General features: G+C 38.6%; 1 protein-coding gene across 1 annotated transcript in view; it reads left to right on the top strand.

Annotated features, from left to right (window-relative positions):
- The window catches only part of RET (ret proto-oncogene), an 88,239-nt gene extending 70,871 nt beyond the window's left edge, over positions 1 to 17,368 (top strand). The window contains exons 16-20 of the mRNA XM_055721220.1: positions 2,256 to 2,326; positions 6,342 to 6,479; positions 8,420 to 8,519; positions 10,656 to 10,803; positions 12,721 to 17,368. Coding sequence (XP_055577195.1) covers positions 2,256 to 2,326; positions 6,342 to 6,479; positions 8,420 to 8,519; positions 10,656 to 10,803; positions 12,721 to 12,878 — 615 coding nt within the window. The 3' untranslated portion in view covers positions 12,879 to 17,368. The remainder of the gene's footprint in view (positions 1 to 2,255; positions 2,327 to 6,341; positions 6,480 to 8,419; positions 8,520 to 10,655; positions 10,804 to 12,720) is intronic.
- Positions 17,369 to 18,511: the final 1,143 nt, after the last annotated feature.

Raw genomic sequence — 18,511 nt, 5'->3', positions numbered from 1 at the left:
CTGAGCAGGGGGGTGAGCTCCCTGCCCACCGCAGCAGTTCTGTGATGCTGTGAAAAGCTGCAAGAAAATATGTAAAGAGCAGGGTGAGATCTGCTAGTTTTTAAAAGCAGGGTGTCAAATAGACTGTAATAAATTATTTCTTTTTCTTGAGGCTAGAGTGTTCACACAGGATGCTTAAAAATAGCGTGTGTTTTGTTAACGTAAGTACAGAGGAATGACACCTTTTTGTCATTGCAGGAACTTTTAACTGTGAAGCTTTTTGCAGGTAGAGGGCAGTCCATCTGTAAATGAGGTGGGCCCTCTCATTTATCCAGTTCCTTACCACACTGCTTGAAAACACAAGCAAAAACCACCCTAATTTTTGTCTGTTTCTTTTCTATTCATAATTAAAAATATAAACAAAAAAATCCTAAGGAGCTGAAAAAGATGCAGACAGTTTCTATAAATAACCTTATTCCAGGAGTTTACCACATCTATGTGGAGGACTTGAAGCAAAGCCCTCCTACAAATACTTCTAAATGTATGAAAGATACCAAATCTTAATCAAAATGGTAGATCAGAGGTCGGGGTAGATCAGGAGTTAATAAGTGCCAGAGGTTATTTAAAACGATTGTATTTTGCCTGCCACAGTAAATTGTTGCCAGGTGCCCAGGTACAGGTCCGTCTGCTCGCAATGCCCGCGGCAGGATTCAGCGTAGGCAACGTTTCACCTGGAGGACAGTGCAAAATAAATGCGATGGGAAGACGAGCTGTTGAGTCACATCACTGCTGCCCTGAAAAGAAATGCTTGAGCATAATCACTTTGAGACTAAGATGATAAATTGAGGCTTGTCATTTATTTGTTCTTGTAAGAAATACTGTCAAACACAGCAAATCCTGCTTTCTGCTGGTTTGCATCCGCCTGTCATTGACAGCAGAACTTTTACACATCAGTCCCAGGCCAGGCCGTGACGTTCACTAACACTACTTTCTGTTGACTCTTTCTAACATGAGTAGTGTTGGTTCAGTTCCCTCTATGACTTCATATGAAAGAGTTAACAACGGAATTTTTGTGTGTGTGAAATTTTTTTATTTTTATGAAATCTGTGAATTTTTTATGACAAATACTGTGAATTTTCAGCTCAGCTTTCCCTGTTTTTTCAGGCCAGTTTGTGTGAATGTTTCATAAGTCAAAACAAGCTGCAAAGAAAAAAAAATCCCACCTTTTGAGAGACGTGATCATATGTAAAAGGGCTTTGCTATGTTCATTTAGCTATCTTCTGGTGTATGTGTTTCACACTGATCTGTACCAGTTGCTCTGTATTTTAAGAGTGATGCATTTACATAAAGGCAGTTTCATTTTATTTGGTGGGGTGTTGATGTACTGAATGGATATTTTCTCTTTACTTCTGAGAAGCTCGCTGCTGTAGTATTATTCAGAGCCTAGCAAGCATCTGTCTGCTTGCATGGGGAAACAGGGAAAAGAAAAAAATTTAGAGGAAGGAAGGATAAGTTTCAAATCCTACTGGAACAGTTGTTGCGCATATATATATATGTGTGTATATATATATATATATGAATCTCATGAGAACAAGTAAGGCAGATGAATGCTAGTGATATTGTGAAGGTTATGAAACATCTTGGAAATTTTGCAAAGCTGGGTTTTCATTAATATCTGGAGCAGATTTCTCAGATTTTATGAGTCAATTTCTGCCAGTGGGAGGTAGCAACTTGTAGATTCAATTTAGTAACCAGTAATCAAATATGACTGTGCGGGTACAGTTCTGAAACCAAAGGTATGTTAACATCTAGGCGCTTCTATTTATGCATCATACATAAATGAGTTAGCTCTTCCTCTTTGATCCCCATGCCCCACCAGTTTTGCATTTGCACATTTCCCAAAAGCAATGGGAAGACAGACATTCATGTTTGAAGAATATAAATAACTATTTGGATGAAACTCTTTGTTAAGAGGAGAGTTGAGTTTATCTGACTTACACTGATGACCATCTGGAGAAAAAAAAAAGCACCCCACCTTATCGCATGTAATTAGATTACTGAAGTATGTGGAATGACATGAATGAGTGATTTTACAAACTCTTAGAATTGTTCTCTTCACTGTTTTTCTTATGAAATTCCAAATTGTTCAGCCCATTGGAAAATAGTAGAGTATGGTTAGGGTACCTGGTACAGGTTTGAAAATAAATACCTTGGTTTTCCACTTGGAAACTTAATTTTCTGACCAGTAATTGCAGTGTTGCTTCTCTTCCTCCCAGGGTCGGATACCTGTTAAATGGATGGCCATAGAGTCCCTATTTGATCATATCTATACAACACAGAGTGATGTGTAAGTGTAAATTCTTGCATTATTTATGGTTTCTGTACTTGTTTAAGGAGATGAGGGAGGAAGCACAACAAGGTACATAGTAGCTAAAGCTGTTGTTCTTACAAAGAGACGTGAAGAACACCAGCTGGCAACAATACATATGATTTCTGCTGTTGAACTAAATCTGAAGAAAATATTATCAGGTATTTAGGCACATAATTACTGTTGAAATCAACGAGGGTTGGATGTGTTCATGTGACAAGGTCGGCTTTGAATATACAGACAAAAATCATTAGTCTTTGCTAAAGGTAATGGTCATACCCAAACATCCCGATTCCTGTTAATCACTTGTCTGTAACACTTGCTGGTAAGTAAGGGATGGGGTGGGAAGAAAGGAAGAAGAATTTAATGCCTGGCCTCACTCCTATTGAGATCAATGACAAAACAGCAATTAATTTTAAGGACAGCCAGCCCAAACCTTAGGGGAACAGTCTGGCTCCGGTGCCAAGATGCAAGTTCATTTGCATGATTAGGGACACAGAGATCCTGAAGATGGATATGCGCTTGTCTCCACCTGTGATGATTAGGTGGCAAAGCAACCACAGCTGAGCTGTTTTCATGTCTGATAAGCAAGGAGCTAGGCAGAGGAGTGTGTATACACTTAACTCGGGATCAGATACTTTCATTTTTTTCCTCTCTGGGATGAGTGCTTCTTGTGACTACTCACCAGGCAGACACTAAACCTAAGTATTATTTATTTAGGAGAAAAAAAGTCTAAAGCACTACAAAAGCAGCAGTACTTATGTCTGATTTGCTGCTAGGTAGCATTTGGATACCTTCCAAATTTCCTGTGACTCAGAATCTGACTAGTATTTATTTACATTAAACTCAGCTGGTGTAAAACATACCGGTCACAGTGACATTCCGCTTTTGGGGAAAACACTTTGATAATAGCAGCATGTGCAAATAGGAACCTTTTGATTTGTACTTCTAAAATTATTTACATTCACTTTTTACTTTTCTCTCTGCAGGTCAGAGCAGTTTTAGTGACATAAAATATTTTGCTTGCCTTGGAAATTCCTTACAATATGAATTTCCAAAATATTTTCATTTACTTTGTTTCGCTTGGAGTAAGAAAAGAGAAAACATGGGGGTGATTCTCAGAAGAGTGTCAGTTCCACTTAGGTCTGCTTACAGTTTTTTCTGGGTCTTTTTTTATCCTCCTCACAATATCTGTTGTGCTGACCTGCTTCTCTACAGTGACTTTTCCCAGAGAATTGATAAAATTCTTTTAAAGACTTCTTAGCGTATTTTTAATTTCATCATTTTCTGCAAAACAGATTTGTCACTATGGTTTGGGGCCAGAACAGATTGTGTTGTCATGTAACTGCGTCTTCTTTGATTGTTGATTGATCTTCTGGATCCAGTGCCATTCCTCCCCGTTTGTTTGCCTGATGGGCTGCTATTAAGCCCAGGAGCCCATCTCTTATACACGTAATACAAAGCCATGCAGAGATTGCCCAGCTGGCATCGAGCAAGCTAGCTCAGAGCCCTGGGCAGCACGCTGGTGCTGCGTAGCTTTGCTGCTTCCCAGATCTGGATAAGCATCCCCGTGTAAAGACATGCTGATTTACCAGCTTTCTTGGAGATGCATCAGGTATGCTTAACAGAGCGCTGCGTTGCGCTTTGTATGTCCACTTCAATACGATGACATTAAAGGTCTAAATATCTTATGTGGTGCCTTTGGCTCACTGGTGAGGTCACCTTCACTATTCATGTCATTATACATGAAGTAATCTAAGAGTGCTGTATAGCAGCTCCTTCAGGTGCCTACAGCACAACACTGAGACACACGGAGAGAGCTGCAGCGCAAATCCTCTCCAGTGCCAGTTCCATCAGTGCCATTCCAACAGCAGCAAACCCATAACTTAACTACTTTTTTTGCAGCAGTGGTTGTTAATTTAGATAATTACATTCACTGAAAATACTGTTTTATGAATATTCTTTGTTGTTTGCGGTGATGGAATTATATTTTAGTTGAACATATATATATTAATATACTCAACAACGATTCCAATATGCTTTTTCCCCGATGGTCTGTGTTTATGTTTTCCAGCCTCTTCCTTCTAAAGCCTTTCTGTATAGTTAGTGGTTAGCAGTGCTTAATAGCAGTACCGTTTCCCAGCATTTGCAAAATCCCATTTTTGCTTCAGAGGTGTATGACATCAGTGGAAAGCTAGCCTACTGTCTTCCTTTTCACATACTTTTCTTTCCTGACCTTCTCTGATTGCATTTTTATTCAGCAATAAACATAGCACAATGGGAAATTTTTCATCCCCCGTTTATCTTCCCATAGTACTTAATTTGTATAATGACCTGAAATCATTGCAGCATTCTACAGCGTTCTATTCTAATATGCCCATTTACTAAATAACTTTTAATTAAGAAATTATGCGTCTGATCCCTCCTTCTGTATTTTGTAAAATTCCTCTTACGCAGAAGAGGTGGATTTTAAAAATAAAACCTGCCATGCTACAAAGTTTATTTGAATTAATCATGGACAGAATTATAAGCTGATGGCAGAGCATAATTGGCCTCAAAAAGGGTATATGAGGAGGTATAATAATAAAGTCTATGAAAATGCTATAAATATTCATTAGCTTTCAAGAATGTGCAGAGTGATTAAAAATTAATTCAGTGAATGGCATTAGGGAGAAAAATGGCAGCATATCACTTGGGGCTGCCTGAGACTTGCTTTGGCTTCTCTGCCCATTTTGGAAGTTTTATTGCTGTACATCCAGGGTTCCCGTTCTTTTAAGCACAGGTGAAATGTGGTCAGGCAGGAGGTGAGGTTTGTGGCTAACATTTTGAGATGGAATTTTCAAAGGGAGGTAGACATTGCCATTTGGTTTGGCATTAGGTGTGTAACGCTTCCTAAAATCTTCTTAAAAGCAGAGTTTTCACAGATATTACCCAATGATGAGAGCACAAAACCTAACATTTCTCATAAGCTGTATGTACTTTTGCTTCCAGATGCATCCTATTGAGTACCCCCTTTGAGTGAGACAGTGTTGGCTGGTTTCCTTCAGTTTGAAGATGCAAATTTTGGCAGCTCGGTCAGTTGAGCAGCTTCAGAGTAATTTCTAGCTGCTTTGTGTCTTGAAAAAAGCTTTCCACTAAGGAAAGAAAACCATTTTTGCCGCTCTTCTCCTGGCCTGCCCTCCAAAAATGGATTAATTTAATCTATCTAAATACTTCCAACTCATTGAGCAAGATCTTTTGGTTTGAGCTCATCAATAAAGTAGGTTAAAGAAGTCACCATTTCTTCTGTTCATTTCAGAAAACAGTTTCTTCTGTCTTCTGTTCTATGCTGAACTATTTTAGGCATTTGGTATTTCAGAAATAAATTCCTTCTGCTTCTTTCATCAACTCTAAGATGAAAATTAAGTCCTGAATCACTGAAATGACCCAACAGACCAGCTGAAATCAAAGGTGTTGCTTATGGTTGAAATAAATACATTGTGCACATGAAGAAACACAACCTCATAGTCAAGACAGCAAACCAGTCCCTTGGTAACTGGTTGAGCCAGCCTGTGTAAATCCAGACAGTTATTTCTGAATAGGCCTATAAGGGCTAACTGGGGAGGTTAGACTCCCTTTGTAGCCAAAGGAAAAAGGGAGGCATCTCCAGGAGCACCCTACAGAAGAGGAATAAGCCTTTGGGCTGGGCCACCGTGGGAAGGACTTTCTCTTTCTGCTGTCTAGAGATGATGTGCCTTCCCAGGATACAGTTAGCTTTTGTCAGTGGATACAAGAGGCATATCCCTTGTCTTTACTGTCTTGGTGGGTAACCTTTTTAATGAACGGTATTTGGGAACAAGATGGCCCTATACGCATCCGTACAGCCCCTCTGTCTTGGCAATGTCTTGGATTTCATTGGGCTTTCAGAACACTAGGAAGAGTTTTGTTGTGTGAAAGCCACACTAAGTTCTTGAAACCTACTGCTCGAAATAAAGTCTCATTTTCTCTTTTTCAGATGGTCATTTGGAGTTCTGCTATGGGAGATTGTAACTTTGGGAGGCAATCCCTACCCAGGTATTGCTCCTGAAAGACTCTTTAACCTCCTAAAAACAGGCTATAGAATGGAGAGACCAGAAAACTGCAGTGAGGAAATGTAAGTAGCTCTTGATCTTATTTAGATTCATAAAACATCTCTTGAATAAATAATTTTTAAAGGGTTTAAATAAATGCCACAGAAATACTATTCTGTATTATCTCAGAGGTATAATCAAAATATGCAGTCCTCAAAAGAATGTAACGAAGCTAGTGAACAGTAAAGTGTAGGAAAAGAATTGCCAACAGAATGCTTGCAGCCACATCCAAAATATTTGTAGGATATTGAGTAACACGCTTACCAAACAATTTAGAGAGTTTGAATGTTCAAAACTCCCGAGGGTGGGGGGAGGAGGAGAATTTCATAAAACATAGTGGTAGCTGGAATACTCAAGCAAATGTTTCAGTACTTTTCTGCAAATGAGACAGATGTTCCATCCACACTTATTGTCTATTAGTTGTCCTGGCATTACATAGGAGAAATGATACACTGACACAGGAATCTATGTCCTAGAAGACACAAATTTTCTGTGACTTGATAAGTCCAGATAAGCCCATGGCAATTTCTCTTCTACTTGGAGACAGTTCGTACTTTATTGGCTGATTTATTAAAACACTCTCAATGTGAAATATCTTCTCTCTGTGGTTCTTCCATGGTATTTGGAGATGAGGCACGATTTTATGTTCAGCCTGCAAATGTGGTCATGGTCAGGTTTTTTTTAGAAAGTTACCAGGCTACAATCACTACAACATCTCTTTTGACTGATTTTCAATATGAAGGATGCTTTGGCCACATCCGGGCTGAGAAAATACGGTATAAATAATAATAGTTTGTTGGGGTTTTTTAATACTATATAACAAGAAAAAACATTTAAGGGTTTCTGAACTTAGAGCAGGGTAGAAGTTTACAAGTGTCACTGGCAAATATACTCTAGCAAATACTTAATATTTAATTTTTTTCTTTGTGTCATCTCAACAGGGAATAAGACTTCATTCCTCAAACATATGTTGTATCATTGATAATTATTAGGTTAGGCAAGCTGATCATGTCTGAGTTTCTTTTTTCACTCAAGCCACATCGTGGTTTTCTGACTTCTTCAGATTTTTTCTGGTCTACTCAGAAATTTTTCTGAGAGCCTTTGAGAGCCCACCATGTTTCTTAAATTGTGTTCTTTGCTTTACCCAGTCAAGTAAGAGAGCGATCATAGATGAGGGCAAAAAACCTCAGTGCTTTCCAATAGCTTGCTGCAGTGTTTGTAGCCAACTGTTTCCACAATTAGAGAACTTTTTTGACTAGATCGCTTAGTCCTGAAAACACTTGAGCTAGAAAAACAACATGAAAGGCACAGGTTGGAGAGTTACACATCCCAGTGTCTGCCTGATAGTCATTCAGCTATAAAACTTTATTCCTGCTCCCTTTTGTTTCCACTCTGTATGCTACAAAAGACAGTTAAAGACAGAATAAGAACAGATATAATCAAAATAACAATGATAGAAGTAATCAAAAGAATGTTAGTTTCCACCAATAGTCTTAGGTTAGGCTTCACTTTGAAGAAAAGCTCACAGACACTTTTTAGGATTTCAACAAATGAAGAAAAAAATTCTACTTTCTGATGTAACAGCAGAGTTCTTCAGGTTGAGAGACTCACACCAGTCATATGCAAACAAAACCAATTAGAAATCTGGCATGCTGCCTACACATGAGGTGGCCCTTTGAGAAAGTGAAAATAAAGAAAGAAACCTAAGGCTACAGCCCTTCAAGGACAGCCAAGTGCATCGTTCTTTGAACTCATAAAGGCCCATGAAAGCAACAGCCCATCATTGTGAATGTCAGTTGTTGATTCAAAGGGATGTTTAAGAGAACATATCGTAAAGATTGATGTACTTGTGGATAGCTTTCGTGCCACGGTTCAGCTTCGGTGCTATACATTTTTTGAGCAGAAACACGACCCACTTCTAACGATTCTGTTGGGGTTTTTTTCACCTTGTGGTGGGTCACAGGTACAACTTGATGTTGCGCTGTTGGAAGCAAGAGCCTGATAAAAGACCAACATTTGCTGAGATCAGCAAGGAGCTAGAGAAAATGATGGTGAAGAGTAGGGTAAGTGTGGGAAAGTATGAGTTTTTGAAAGTTTTTGTGATCATCTGACTTTGAATATACAGAAATAAGGATTATTTTTTTAAAAAAGAAAATTAGTTTACTTTTCATCAAATTCTGAAGCATTTACATATCTAGTTTCTTCAAAATGCACCCAGCTTTTTGAAAGCAGTGTTACTTCATTTAGTGGCTTTGGTGACTTCAACCCTAAATGCAGATGAGTTATCCTTAATCTTTCTAGCTTTCTTAAATTAAAAAAAAATAATAATGAAGTGTTAGTCCTAAACTGAAGTCATGAATAAATAACTCTAAGAAGCCTAGAACTAGAAGAATGCAGCATTTTCTTGAACCTGATTTAATTGTATGTTGACAGCAACAGAGGTACGAAAGCTGTATGATTCCACCATTCTCAGTTACTTCAAAACTATTATAATCCTGTATGGACTTTGTTTGAATGAATGGATGCTGAGGTCTAGAACTAAGTCCAAGTGGCATACATTTATAAAAGTGTATATGTACCTGCTTGTGCATAGATACATAATATAAAAAAAAAATAACCTGCTGGTTATGTGAAGGTGGGCAGTTACAAATGAAAAACAGAGGAAATAAAGCAACCACTGTCAGGCTTGAGAATGTGATGGCATTTACACTGGGTGCAAGAAGTAATAAATGGGAATGATTTTGTTCAGGATGTGGATGTCGAAGTAAGTTCTAAATTAAAAAGGGCAAAGTGAAAGGTCTAGGCTGTACATTAAATCACTCTGACTTGTCAATCATTAACTTATAGCTGCTGAGAATCAGTATGCGTATGGTCTGCGTGCTCAGTGACAGACTTGTAATACAGAGGCTGGCAAGTTTTCTGTAATTTTCATCATAATTAAAATCAAAGATAATCCAAAACAAAGCTCGACAAATTAGTTGTTAATCTTTCCGCCTTTCTGTCTGAAAAATTCTGAAGATTTTTCAATTTACTAAAACAGGTAACTTTACCTTTATGAAAATTTTCCAAAGGAAATTTCCAAAGGAAAAGCCACTTTGAAAGGAAAAAGTATATTTTAGATTAGTTGGAAATGCTTCACATTTGGTTTTTGCATCAAAAAAATTCATCAGTATAGATGAAAACCTAAGAATTATTACGGTTGACCTAAATACTTCATTTTAGAACAGCAGCAGCAGCAAAAACTTTATTTGGCACTATTTACATGGCTAATTTTATACATGATTATGTAATAGCTTTTGTAAAATGATTAGATGATCTGAGTACCTTCTCTTTAAGTGCACATATGTATCTCTCTATATTTTTTTTCAGGCATACATATGTATGAGGTAAAACAAAGTGAAGGTCAAACAAATCAGTTAGAACAGCCCTTTAACTTCTTGGTTACTTTACTGATGTACAGAATTAAGTAAGGGAAGTATTAATGTCTCTAGTGTGTTTAGTGTTCTGTCAACCTTGAATATGGTGTTCAGCTTCGTGCCCCTTGTGTCAAGAGGGACGCAGAGGGGCTGGAGCGTGTCCGGGGCTGGGGAGGGGGCTGGGGCACCCGTGGGATGGGGGGTGGCTGGGGGGGCTCAGCCTGGAGAGGAGGGGGCTCGGGGGGGCCCTTATCGCTCCCTGCAGCTGCCTGACAGGGGCTGTAGGCAGGGGGGGTCGGGCTCTGCTCCCAGGGAACAAGGGACAGGACAGGAGGGAACGGCCTCAGGTGGCACCAGGGGAGGGTTAGATTGGGTGTGAGGGGACATGTCTTCACCGAAAGGGTGGTCAGGCACTGGAACGGGCTGCCCGGGGAGGTGGTGGAGTCACCATTGCTGGGGGTGTTTAAAAACCTTGTAGATGTGGTGCTTGGGGACGTGGTTTAGTGGTGGGCTTGGCAGTGCTGGGTTAATGGTTGGACCTGATGTTCTCAAAGGTCTTTTCCAACCTAAATGCTTCTATGATTCCAAATTGGATACTACCAAAGATGCTATGGTCGCAGAAAGGGAAAGCCTGCTCAGGTGCCAGAGGTACTATCAAAAGAGAAATGCAGTGGGGTCTGTAGTTACTTGCTTTGAAGAAACCAGATGCACGTGAGGCCTTTATACCCAACCAGCAACACTGCCACCTATGTTAACCCAGCCTTTTCTGTGTTCACTCCTTAGGACTACTTAGATCTTGCAGCTTCCACACCGTCTGATTCCTTACTTTATGATGATGGGCTCTCAGAAGAGGAGACACCACTCGTGGACTGTAATAATGCTCCCCTCCCTCGAACCCTCCCTTCCACATGGATTGAAAACAAACTCTATGGTAGAATTTCACATGCATTTACTAGATTCTAGCAACACAAAAAAAATGATTTTTCTTCTGCACTGTTCTCAGACTCTGTAACCCCATTACAGTGTTTCTTGTCTGAATGAAGCCAATCAAAATTTGCTTGGAAGCTTTTTTTGGGTTTTTTTGTTTGTTTGTTTTTTCTTTTGGTAAATGTCAAAGTTTGCATCAGGATCATCCTTTAGTCATTTTGCAGCTGTGTTTAAAATAAACGTTTTTAAAAGGATGTGAAAATAAGTAATATGACTAGATATCATACAGTAAAAGAAAAAAAAAATCAGGGAAGTATTCTCAGGGGAAATATAAAATGCTAATGAGTAATTCAACTATCCTGTTGGGGAAAGCTAGGAACATTTAAAGTATGTTAGAATCTGCACCTCTAATTTAAGCAATAGACTTTTTTTTTTTATATATATATATACTGTTTCTTGCCATAGCTCAATGATAAGACCCATCTGCAACATTTTTCATTTATCAAGATGTATTTCTAAATTTCAGCTGCTGTTAATGCATTCTGGATCCATAAGCTGAAATGTCTATTTAATGTATCGTAGACTGAAACCCAAGTATTATATACAAAAGGTCAAAATACTGTATATAAGTATTATATACAGACTAAATCAACATGTAAAGTCTTTTGAAAATTGAAGTAACAGTGGGTATTTTCAAAATACACTCAGCTGTTTTCACGTCCTTTGATTTATTATGAAAATGTCAGTACTAAGCCTTGATTGAATGATGTAGCAAGTGTTTTTAAAAAGAACATATGCTTTCATATTGTGATGGTGAGATGGACAGTAAAAATGGTTCTTGCCAAAACTCCTACATTTTGTCTCCTGATTAAATATTCTACATGGTTTTAGATATTTACTAACATTACAGATACATTTTTTTCATCCTTCAAGCAGTATGACTTTTGAAAAGTTGGATCTTGTAGTTTAAAAGTTGCCATTAATACATGGCTTTGGGTCTTTTTTTTTTAATCTATACCCTAGCTATGATTTTCTTTAACAGGTTCCCCCAACTCAGGTTCACTTTGGGGCACTTAGCAGCCAGATTGTTCAAAGAATGCAGTAACACAAAAAGTTGCCACCGAGGCTGATGGCAGATGCTGAATGCTTATTAAGCAACAAAATCAGAATTCCATTTTGAAAATCTTGACCCTGGTACGATTCTCTGCTTGTGCAGCTGGATCAACATGGTGCTAAGCACTCTGCTTCCATTTTGGTGATCACTTGTGCCTAAACCGAGAAGCAGTTACTGGACTCAATACAAGTAATTGCATGCCTGAAATACACGTTTAAATGCTGAATCAAGACAAGAGTGCTCAGGACTTTGTTGGGCTTTACTCAGTTGTGCTCCTGGGATTTCCTGAAATTAAGCAGGGGATCCCTGGTGAGGGAGCGAGACTGTCCCCAAAACCTCACTGAAGCCAAAGGAAAGACGCCCATTTAAGTAAATGGAAATACTCTCAGTCATTGGCACGGACTTTGGATCCTGTCCCAAATAGGTTTATTAATTCTTGGAGCACTTCCTGTACAGCAAGAACTTCCTCTTGCAAAGCAATATACTGCTGCATGATTGTTGAAACCAAAAATTACGGAAAGTTGGAGGCTTATCAAATGATAAAAAAGCTATTAGCTTTTTATTACGCACACGTGCATACACACATGCGATTTTTTTATCAAGCAAGCACTTTATTTTTTCAGGGTTTTTGCCTACTTCTGAATTTGTGCTTCAAGGATTTCGAAACATCATTTATATGAATTGATTTGGGACAAAATCCAGTGGACTGGCTTAAAATACTGAAGGGAGTTTTGCCAAGGGCCTTACTGTCTGCACATGAAGTTATGGTTCTTCAGTGCAGAAAAAATTATCTGTTTTCATTTTTAGGCATGTCATACCCGAACTGGCCTGAGGAGAGCCCCGTTCCACTCACAAGATTCGATGGCACTAACTCTGTGTTTTCAAGATATGCAAATGATAGTGTATATGCTAACTGGATGGTTTCACACTCAGCGGCAAAATTTATGGACAAGTTTGATAGCTAAAATTTTCTTTGTGAAAGGTAATGGATTCCTGAGGGGAACAAAGATGCAAAGAATGGAAAGTCCATTGGCTCGTTCTTTGTACAATCAACAACTAACTTTTAAATTGGCAAACCCTTTTATTGGTAGTTTCTAAAGTGTGTTATTCATGCTGGACACTAGGATTTGTGATCTCCCCTTTCACATAACATATCAAGCTGGATAAGAGTTGTGGTTCCAGTACGTCTTTCTAGATTGCCATTTTGCATACGGTTCCATTTGGCGACTTCTTACTGCAAATGGCCTCGCAGTCTATTCTCGCTGTTTTTTAGACTAAACCTCCTGTGATGCAGCTTTTTTGGATGGGAAAATGTACTTGAACTGCTACTTTTATAGTGGCTGTTAGCGTATGACCACTTGATCTAAGCAGGAAGCACAAACAATATATGGAAGGGAGGGGGGAAACAGGCTCCCAAATTACTGAGCTTGCTATCAAATGAGAAGTGTTACGATGATGTTGGCACTAACGAAACCTGTGTCTTGGTTTGGAAGCAAACATTAAGTAACTCAATAGAGGACTTGAGATTCAACATTTCAAGTCTTGTAAAATGTATTGTCTTGTCTTAAGAGAATTTGTTTTATTAGTCTTAACTTCTCTTACCTTTAGCACAATGGAGATAAATTTGATACAAGATAAGCTGTATAGACTGATGGCAATCGAGAGTGTTCATCTGACATAATTTACTTTCCATCACCTACATCTTACTAATGTTAAATCTTGTACTATCATAATTCCTCTTATGAGTTCAAAATAGACCGTACAGGACTTTTTTAGATTGAATTCGACTGAAGAGATTTTGTTTGCATTCATATTCAGTGGGTTGGAGGAGTCCTCTCGGCTCCAAATTGGATACACTGCCATGCACAGGACACTGCCGTAATACCAAATAAACCTATTACCTTGAAAGTCATGTCTAAACAACACTTGCACAGCAAAATTGGTCTAAAACTCTACTGTTAATGAGACTATATCAAGGAAAATGTCATCGGAATTTGTTAAGGTGAAATATAAAAATGTGCTTACAACACTGACTTGATATTTGGGAGAACGATCAAACTGTGGGTTGTGTTCTATGTGGAAGAGGAAAAGTTCAGCACTACCTTTTTGTCTTTATTTGTAATCTAATATGGTTAAAGATAACTTTCTGTTTGATACAATTGTTGGGACGTAAATCCCGAGTGACTCGTTGTTAGCGTTGTGATGGTTATTCTAAATAATCCAGTTCTACCAAAGCTTGCTCCTGTCACTTACAATCCAATTTAGCTGTTTCCGGCTGTTGTTTTGTGTATCAGCTTTATGTTTCCATTAAAGTCTGTGATTTCAGAAACAAAGGAGTCAGACTGCCAAAACCCAAACACAGATTTTCATTTTACGAAAAAGTGGGATAGAAAGTGCTGTGTTGGAATTTAAATACCTGCACTGTTGGGTATCATACCGGATCCTGTCCTGGTTTCAGGCAAGCACCAAGCAGAGTGACTTTTTCTTTGTCCCAGTATTTGCTGTGTTGTGTAAATGCTAATGTAGAGTAAACAGATACAGCTATGTATCCAGGAGGGGTTCAGCTGCGATACAATGGTGGTCTTCCCTGGCACAACACAGCTCTCAGAATGCATACTTTTAAAATAAATGGCGCTGAAAATTAAGCCCGTTACATGGGCTTTTTTTCTATTGAGAGATCTATGAGAAAAGGAGAGAAAAATGGCACTTGTGGTAACTTTTTGCTTTGTCCGGTCCTTTTCCTATATTTTGTGTCTGTAAATGGGGATTCTTTATTTGCCACGAGCAATCAAGGCATCAAGATTTTTTTTTATTTTTATTTTTCCTTAAATTAAGAATTTCTTTTTATCAGCTATCTGCAGCAACAGTATTCGGCTGGGAGATGTGAAGTGTCCAGCTGCTAACCTGAAAAGCCCTGCAATACCACCACTGCTGTAAAGTAGGTGAGCGGGGTAGTAAGTGATGTTGAAATAACCGGCAGATGCAGAAAGTATCATGTATTTTAGACTTCCAGCATGAGTTAATGTTGTTTCAACCATTAATTCCTGTGAAAAATTTATTGTCACCTGTGTTATCGGCCATAGGTTCTGCATATACAATACATAAACAGCTCATCATTATACTTGCAGTGCACAATTACCTGCATTAATTAATGAAAAATTCTTAACAAGTGTTTCCTAATCCAACTAAATTTGACTCCCTACTCGTGAGTGTTGGTAAGAAATAGATTATTACTTTCAAGAATTCATTCGTATTATGAAAGCTTCTTATGTCTTCTGTGTACACTATTTTTGTAAATATTTCCCTTGAAGTGTTTCCTATTTGTTCTGTGTTGCCAACAGTCAGAATGGTGACAACCTTGTTTCAGTTCCCCATTAGAGAGTAAATGTACTTCCCATGTGGGAAAAAAAATGATACTGCAGATGATTATTCCATCGGTGCCAGAAATACTTAGGCACTTGGCTGCCCTGAGTAAAGTGAATTTGAAGGGAACAAATGACTCACCTAAATGCACAGGTTGGAGGGAATAACTTTCTAAAAATTTCTGCCAGCCTTTTCTAAATATCTGCAGAGATGACATGGTTTACCTCATCTGTGCTTTGAGTTGTGACAGATGGGGGAGAGGGTGAATCTCATGTGTCCTTCCAGTCGTTACTTACAGCAGCACAAGGCATTTATTGTAATATTCATTTCTACAAATTTTTCCAGAGGTATGATACTCAGGAAATCTACTGTGAGGTTGCAGATGTTAATCTGAAGACATTAGCCTGTTTCATATAATAGCAATTTAAAAAAACCTTGTCCTCTGAGTATGAGGTACATAATACTTAAATCATGTGGGTTTATCTACAATTTGTCATGCAAAATGTGTAAGAATCTCTACGGTTCGCTCAACTGGACCTAAGTAATTCTCAAAAACATACAGTGAAAAAACATAAGTTTCTATTCCTTGATATCTAATAATCAATTTTATATGAATAACACAAGCCTCAAAATATACCAAAAAAGGACATTGCTGCTGTAACTTTGAAAAGTTAAAAAAGAAACCACAAAGTTGTAATTTTGAAATGCTTTGTTTCAAAACTCAGCCCACCTATAAGCCCTGCGTCTCTCACTGCAGCTATGATGGTAAACTTACAACAAAATACTAGAGACGACGTTCAGCAGCACCAGCTCCTAGGTAGCGCCAAGCAACTCCCTCAGAAACAAGGTGCAGACTGTCCGTAGTGAGATAAATGGTTTGCCTTTTTCAGCCTGAGCTGTCTTTCTGAAAAAAGAACCCTATGATTCCCTAAAGATGTATAAAAGTATGCAAAATCTTCATAAGAAAACCTAAGCTGTTCAGGTCCCCTGCATCTATCTTCATCTAATTCAATTAGCCCCTCTGAAGTTAGTGGAATCATTCATGAATAAATCGGTCATAAACATTTGCTGGTCTAAAATCAAATATCCCAATAATCTGCTAGCAAAAGTACAATGGATATTAACAAAATATAACGTAGGAGTAGCCCAGGTCTACCCACCCCTAGCACAATGTTGTAACTCGTCTATCTAATAGTAGTATATAGAAGCAGGTACTAGACCCTAGAAGACAGGTAAGCACAAATGTCTCTCTAACGTATATCTAGAAGAGACAGTGAATGAAATGTTGTTCAGTATTAACTGCTTCAGTAAAGAGATGATGTAAGCTGCACTTCATATTTGTTTCTCATTTCTAATTCTTTGGGACAACACCTGTGTCTTCCAGTTATGATACAGAGAGATATAGACTCCTAATGCGTTTTGAGAAGGTGACTAGTTCCTCTCTTTTCATGGTGAATTTTTTGGTTTTACCTGATTTTGTAAAGTGTTGCATGGTATCTCAACACAACAGATTTCTTGCTAAAAATGTATTTCTTTGAGCTGTTATGAAAGTTAATTTTGCTGATAACGTTCTGAAACTAAGTAAAAAGGTTTTGCCTACCTGAGTACAGATAAGTACACCTCCTCTTAAGCTCATCTGAAATAATTGGCTCCTTCCTTTGGGCTAATAAGGTACATTTCATAAAAATCCAACTTCATCTCATCTGGGAGCTGTTTTGCATGGATTACAGGCCAATCCAAAATGGTATGAACAATCTGAGAGCATTGCAGTTGTACGTGTCAAGAAATAACTTTCCCAGTTTCTCTATTAGAGAAGAGAACGAACGAAAAGTGCGTTCATGTCCAAGGTAGTTAAAAAAATCAGTAACTTTTCAAATAACTGACAATGTAATGATTATTGTCATTAGGTACCAACTGAGAGTTCAATTTCTATCATTGCTGATATAAGAAAATGTGTATTAACATATAAGGTAACTGGTTCAAGTGCATTTTTACCTTGCCACAAGAAAAACTTTCCATTTAATCAGCTAAGCACAGACGTTTGTAGAAGTGCAAACCATTACACTGATAGCAAGTAATATGCATATTTTGAATAAATAGTGATGTTTACAATAGGTGTTTTGTTTGGTTCGGGTTTTTTTATTGGCTGCCAAATATAAAAATGGACTGGGTTTTCACAAAGCACTCAGCTTTGACCTAGGTCACCTCCCCTTATGTCCCCGATAAACCTCTGCTGCTTTTAATGGAGAGAAAGCATAGCCAACGGGCAAATCTTGACTCAAAATATCAATAAAAAAAGATAAAAGATGCTTATTTTATCACAATATCGATGCAGTGGAAAGAACTACTAGTTGCAATGGGCAGAATTACTGAATGTGGCTGCCCATACCGTATTTTAAAACGTGAGTAGGGTATGAGGGTAAAGGCGGTCACTGTAGCTGGCACACCTGTAGTTAAGGGGTAGGTCCCATCAGCCTGGCACCTGCAGAAGCTCCCATGGAAGTTAGGTTAGACCACTGTTCGGTATAAATTTCCTCTTGTATTTACAAGATGACATACAAATAAAGCATTAAGTTAAGACTTGCGGGGGAAGCTGATCTATAAGCTTCATTTTCTCACCCTCTCTGGAAGAGATTGTTATCAACAGAGCCATAAATTATTATTTCCTAAGTTCAGAAATGTGTTGGCATGTCCTGAAAGGGACATAGAGGTCCTTGGCTCAAAAGCATGTCTATTGTAGCGGGACTGGGGTTTTATGTATTGCATAATCTCCTCTACCTGGAGGACAGAAAAGAACGTAAGCCAACACGTCTTGGCCCTTAGTTTTAGAAATATGTTTGTGAAATAATTTAATATTGAATTCTGCAGACATGTAAGATTTTAATCTTTCACAACGCTGGTGCCAAAAGTAGTTGTGGAGTTACTACAGACCACACCAGCACTACATCTGCTGGACAGGAGTCAGCAGGTGAGACTGCAAAGACTAGGGGTGTGTTCTCTTTCTTCTCGGCTGTCACCCCACTGTTCCCTCACTCCCCATGTGATCCCATCTGGGCAGGAATGTGAATTTGCCCCCAGCAGACTTTTCCATATACCGAAGGGACAGAAGGATTTGAGACGGTGAAGAGACGGGGACCCCTTCTTCTATTCGTAGTCTTCTCACCACTGAAGCTTGTGAACGCACAGGCTACCGAGTGGGCAGAATCAGCAGAAACGTCATGTCTCCCAGGCACAG

This window comes from Falco cherrug, chromosome 9 (genome assembly GCF_023634085.1).
Source record: "Falco cherrug isolate bFalChe1 chromosome 9, bFalChe1.pri, whole genome shotgun sequence".
NCBI classification, from domain to species: Eukaryota; Metazoa; Chordata; class Aves; order Falconiformes; family Falconidae; genus Falco; species Falco cherrug.
The sequence above is the reverse complement of the archived record's forward strand: the minus strand, read 5'-3'. Positions and strand labels throughout refer to the sequence as shown.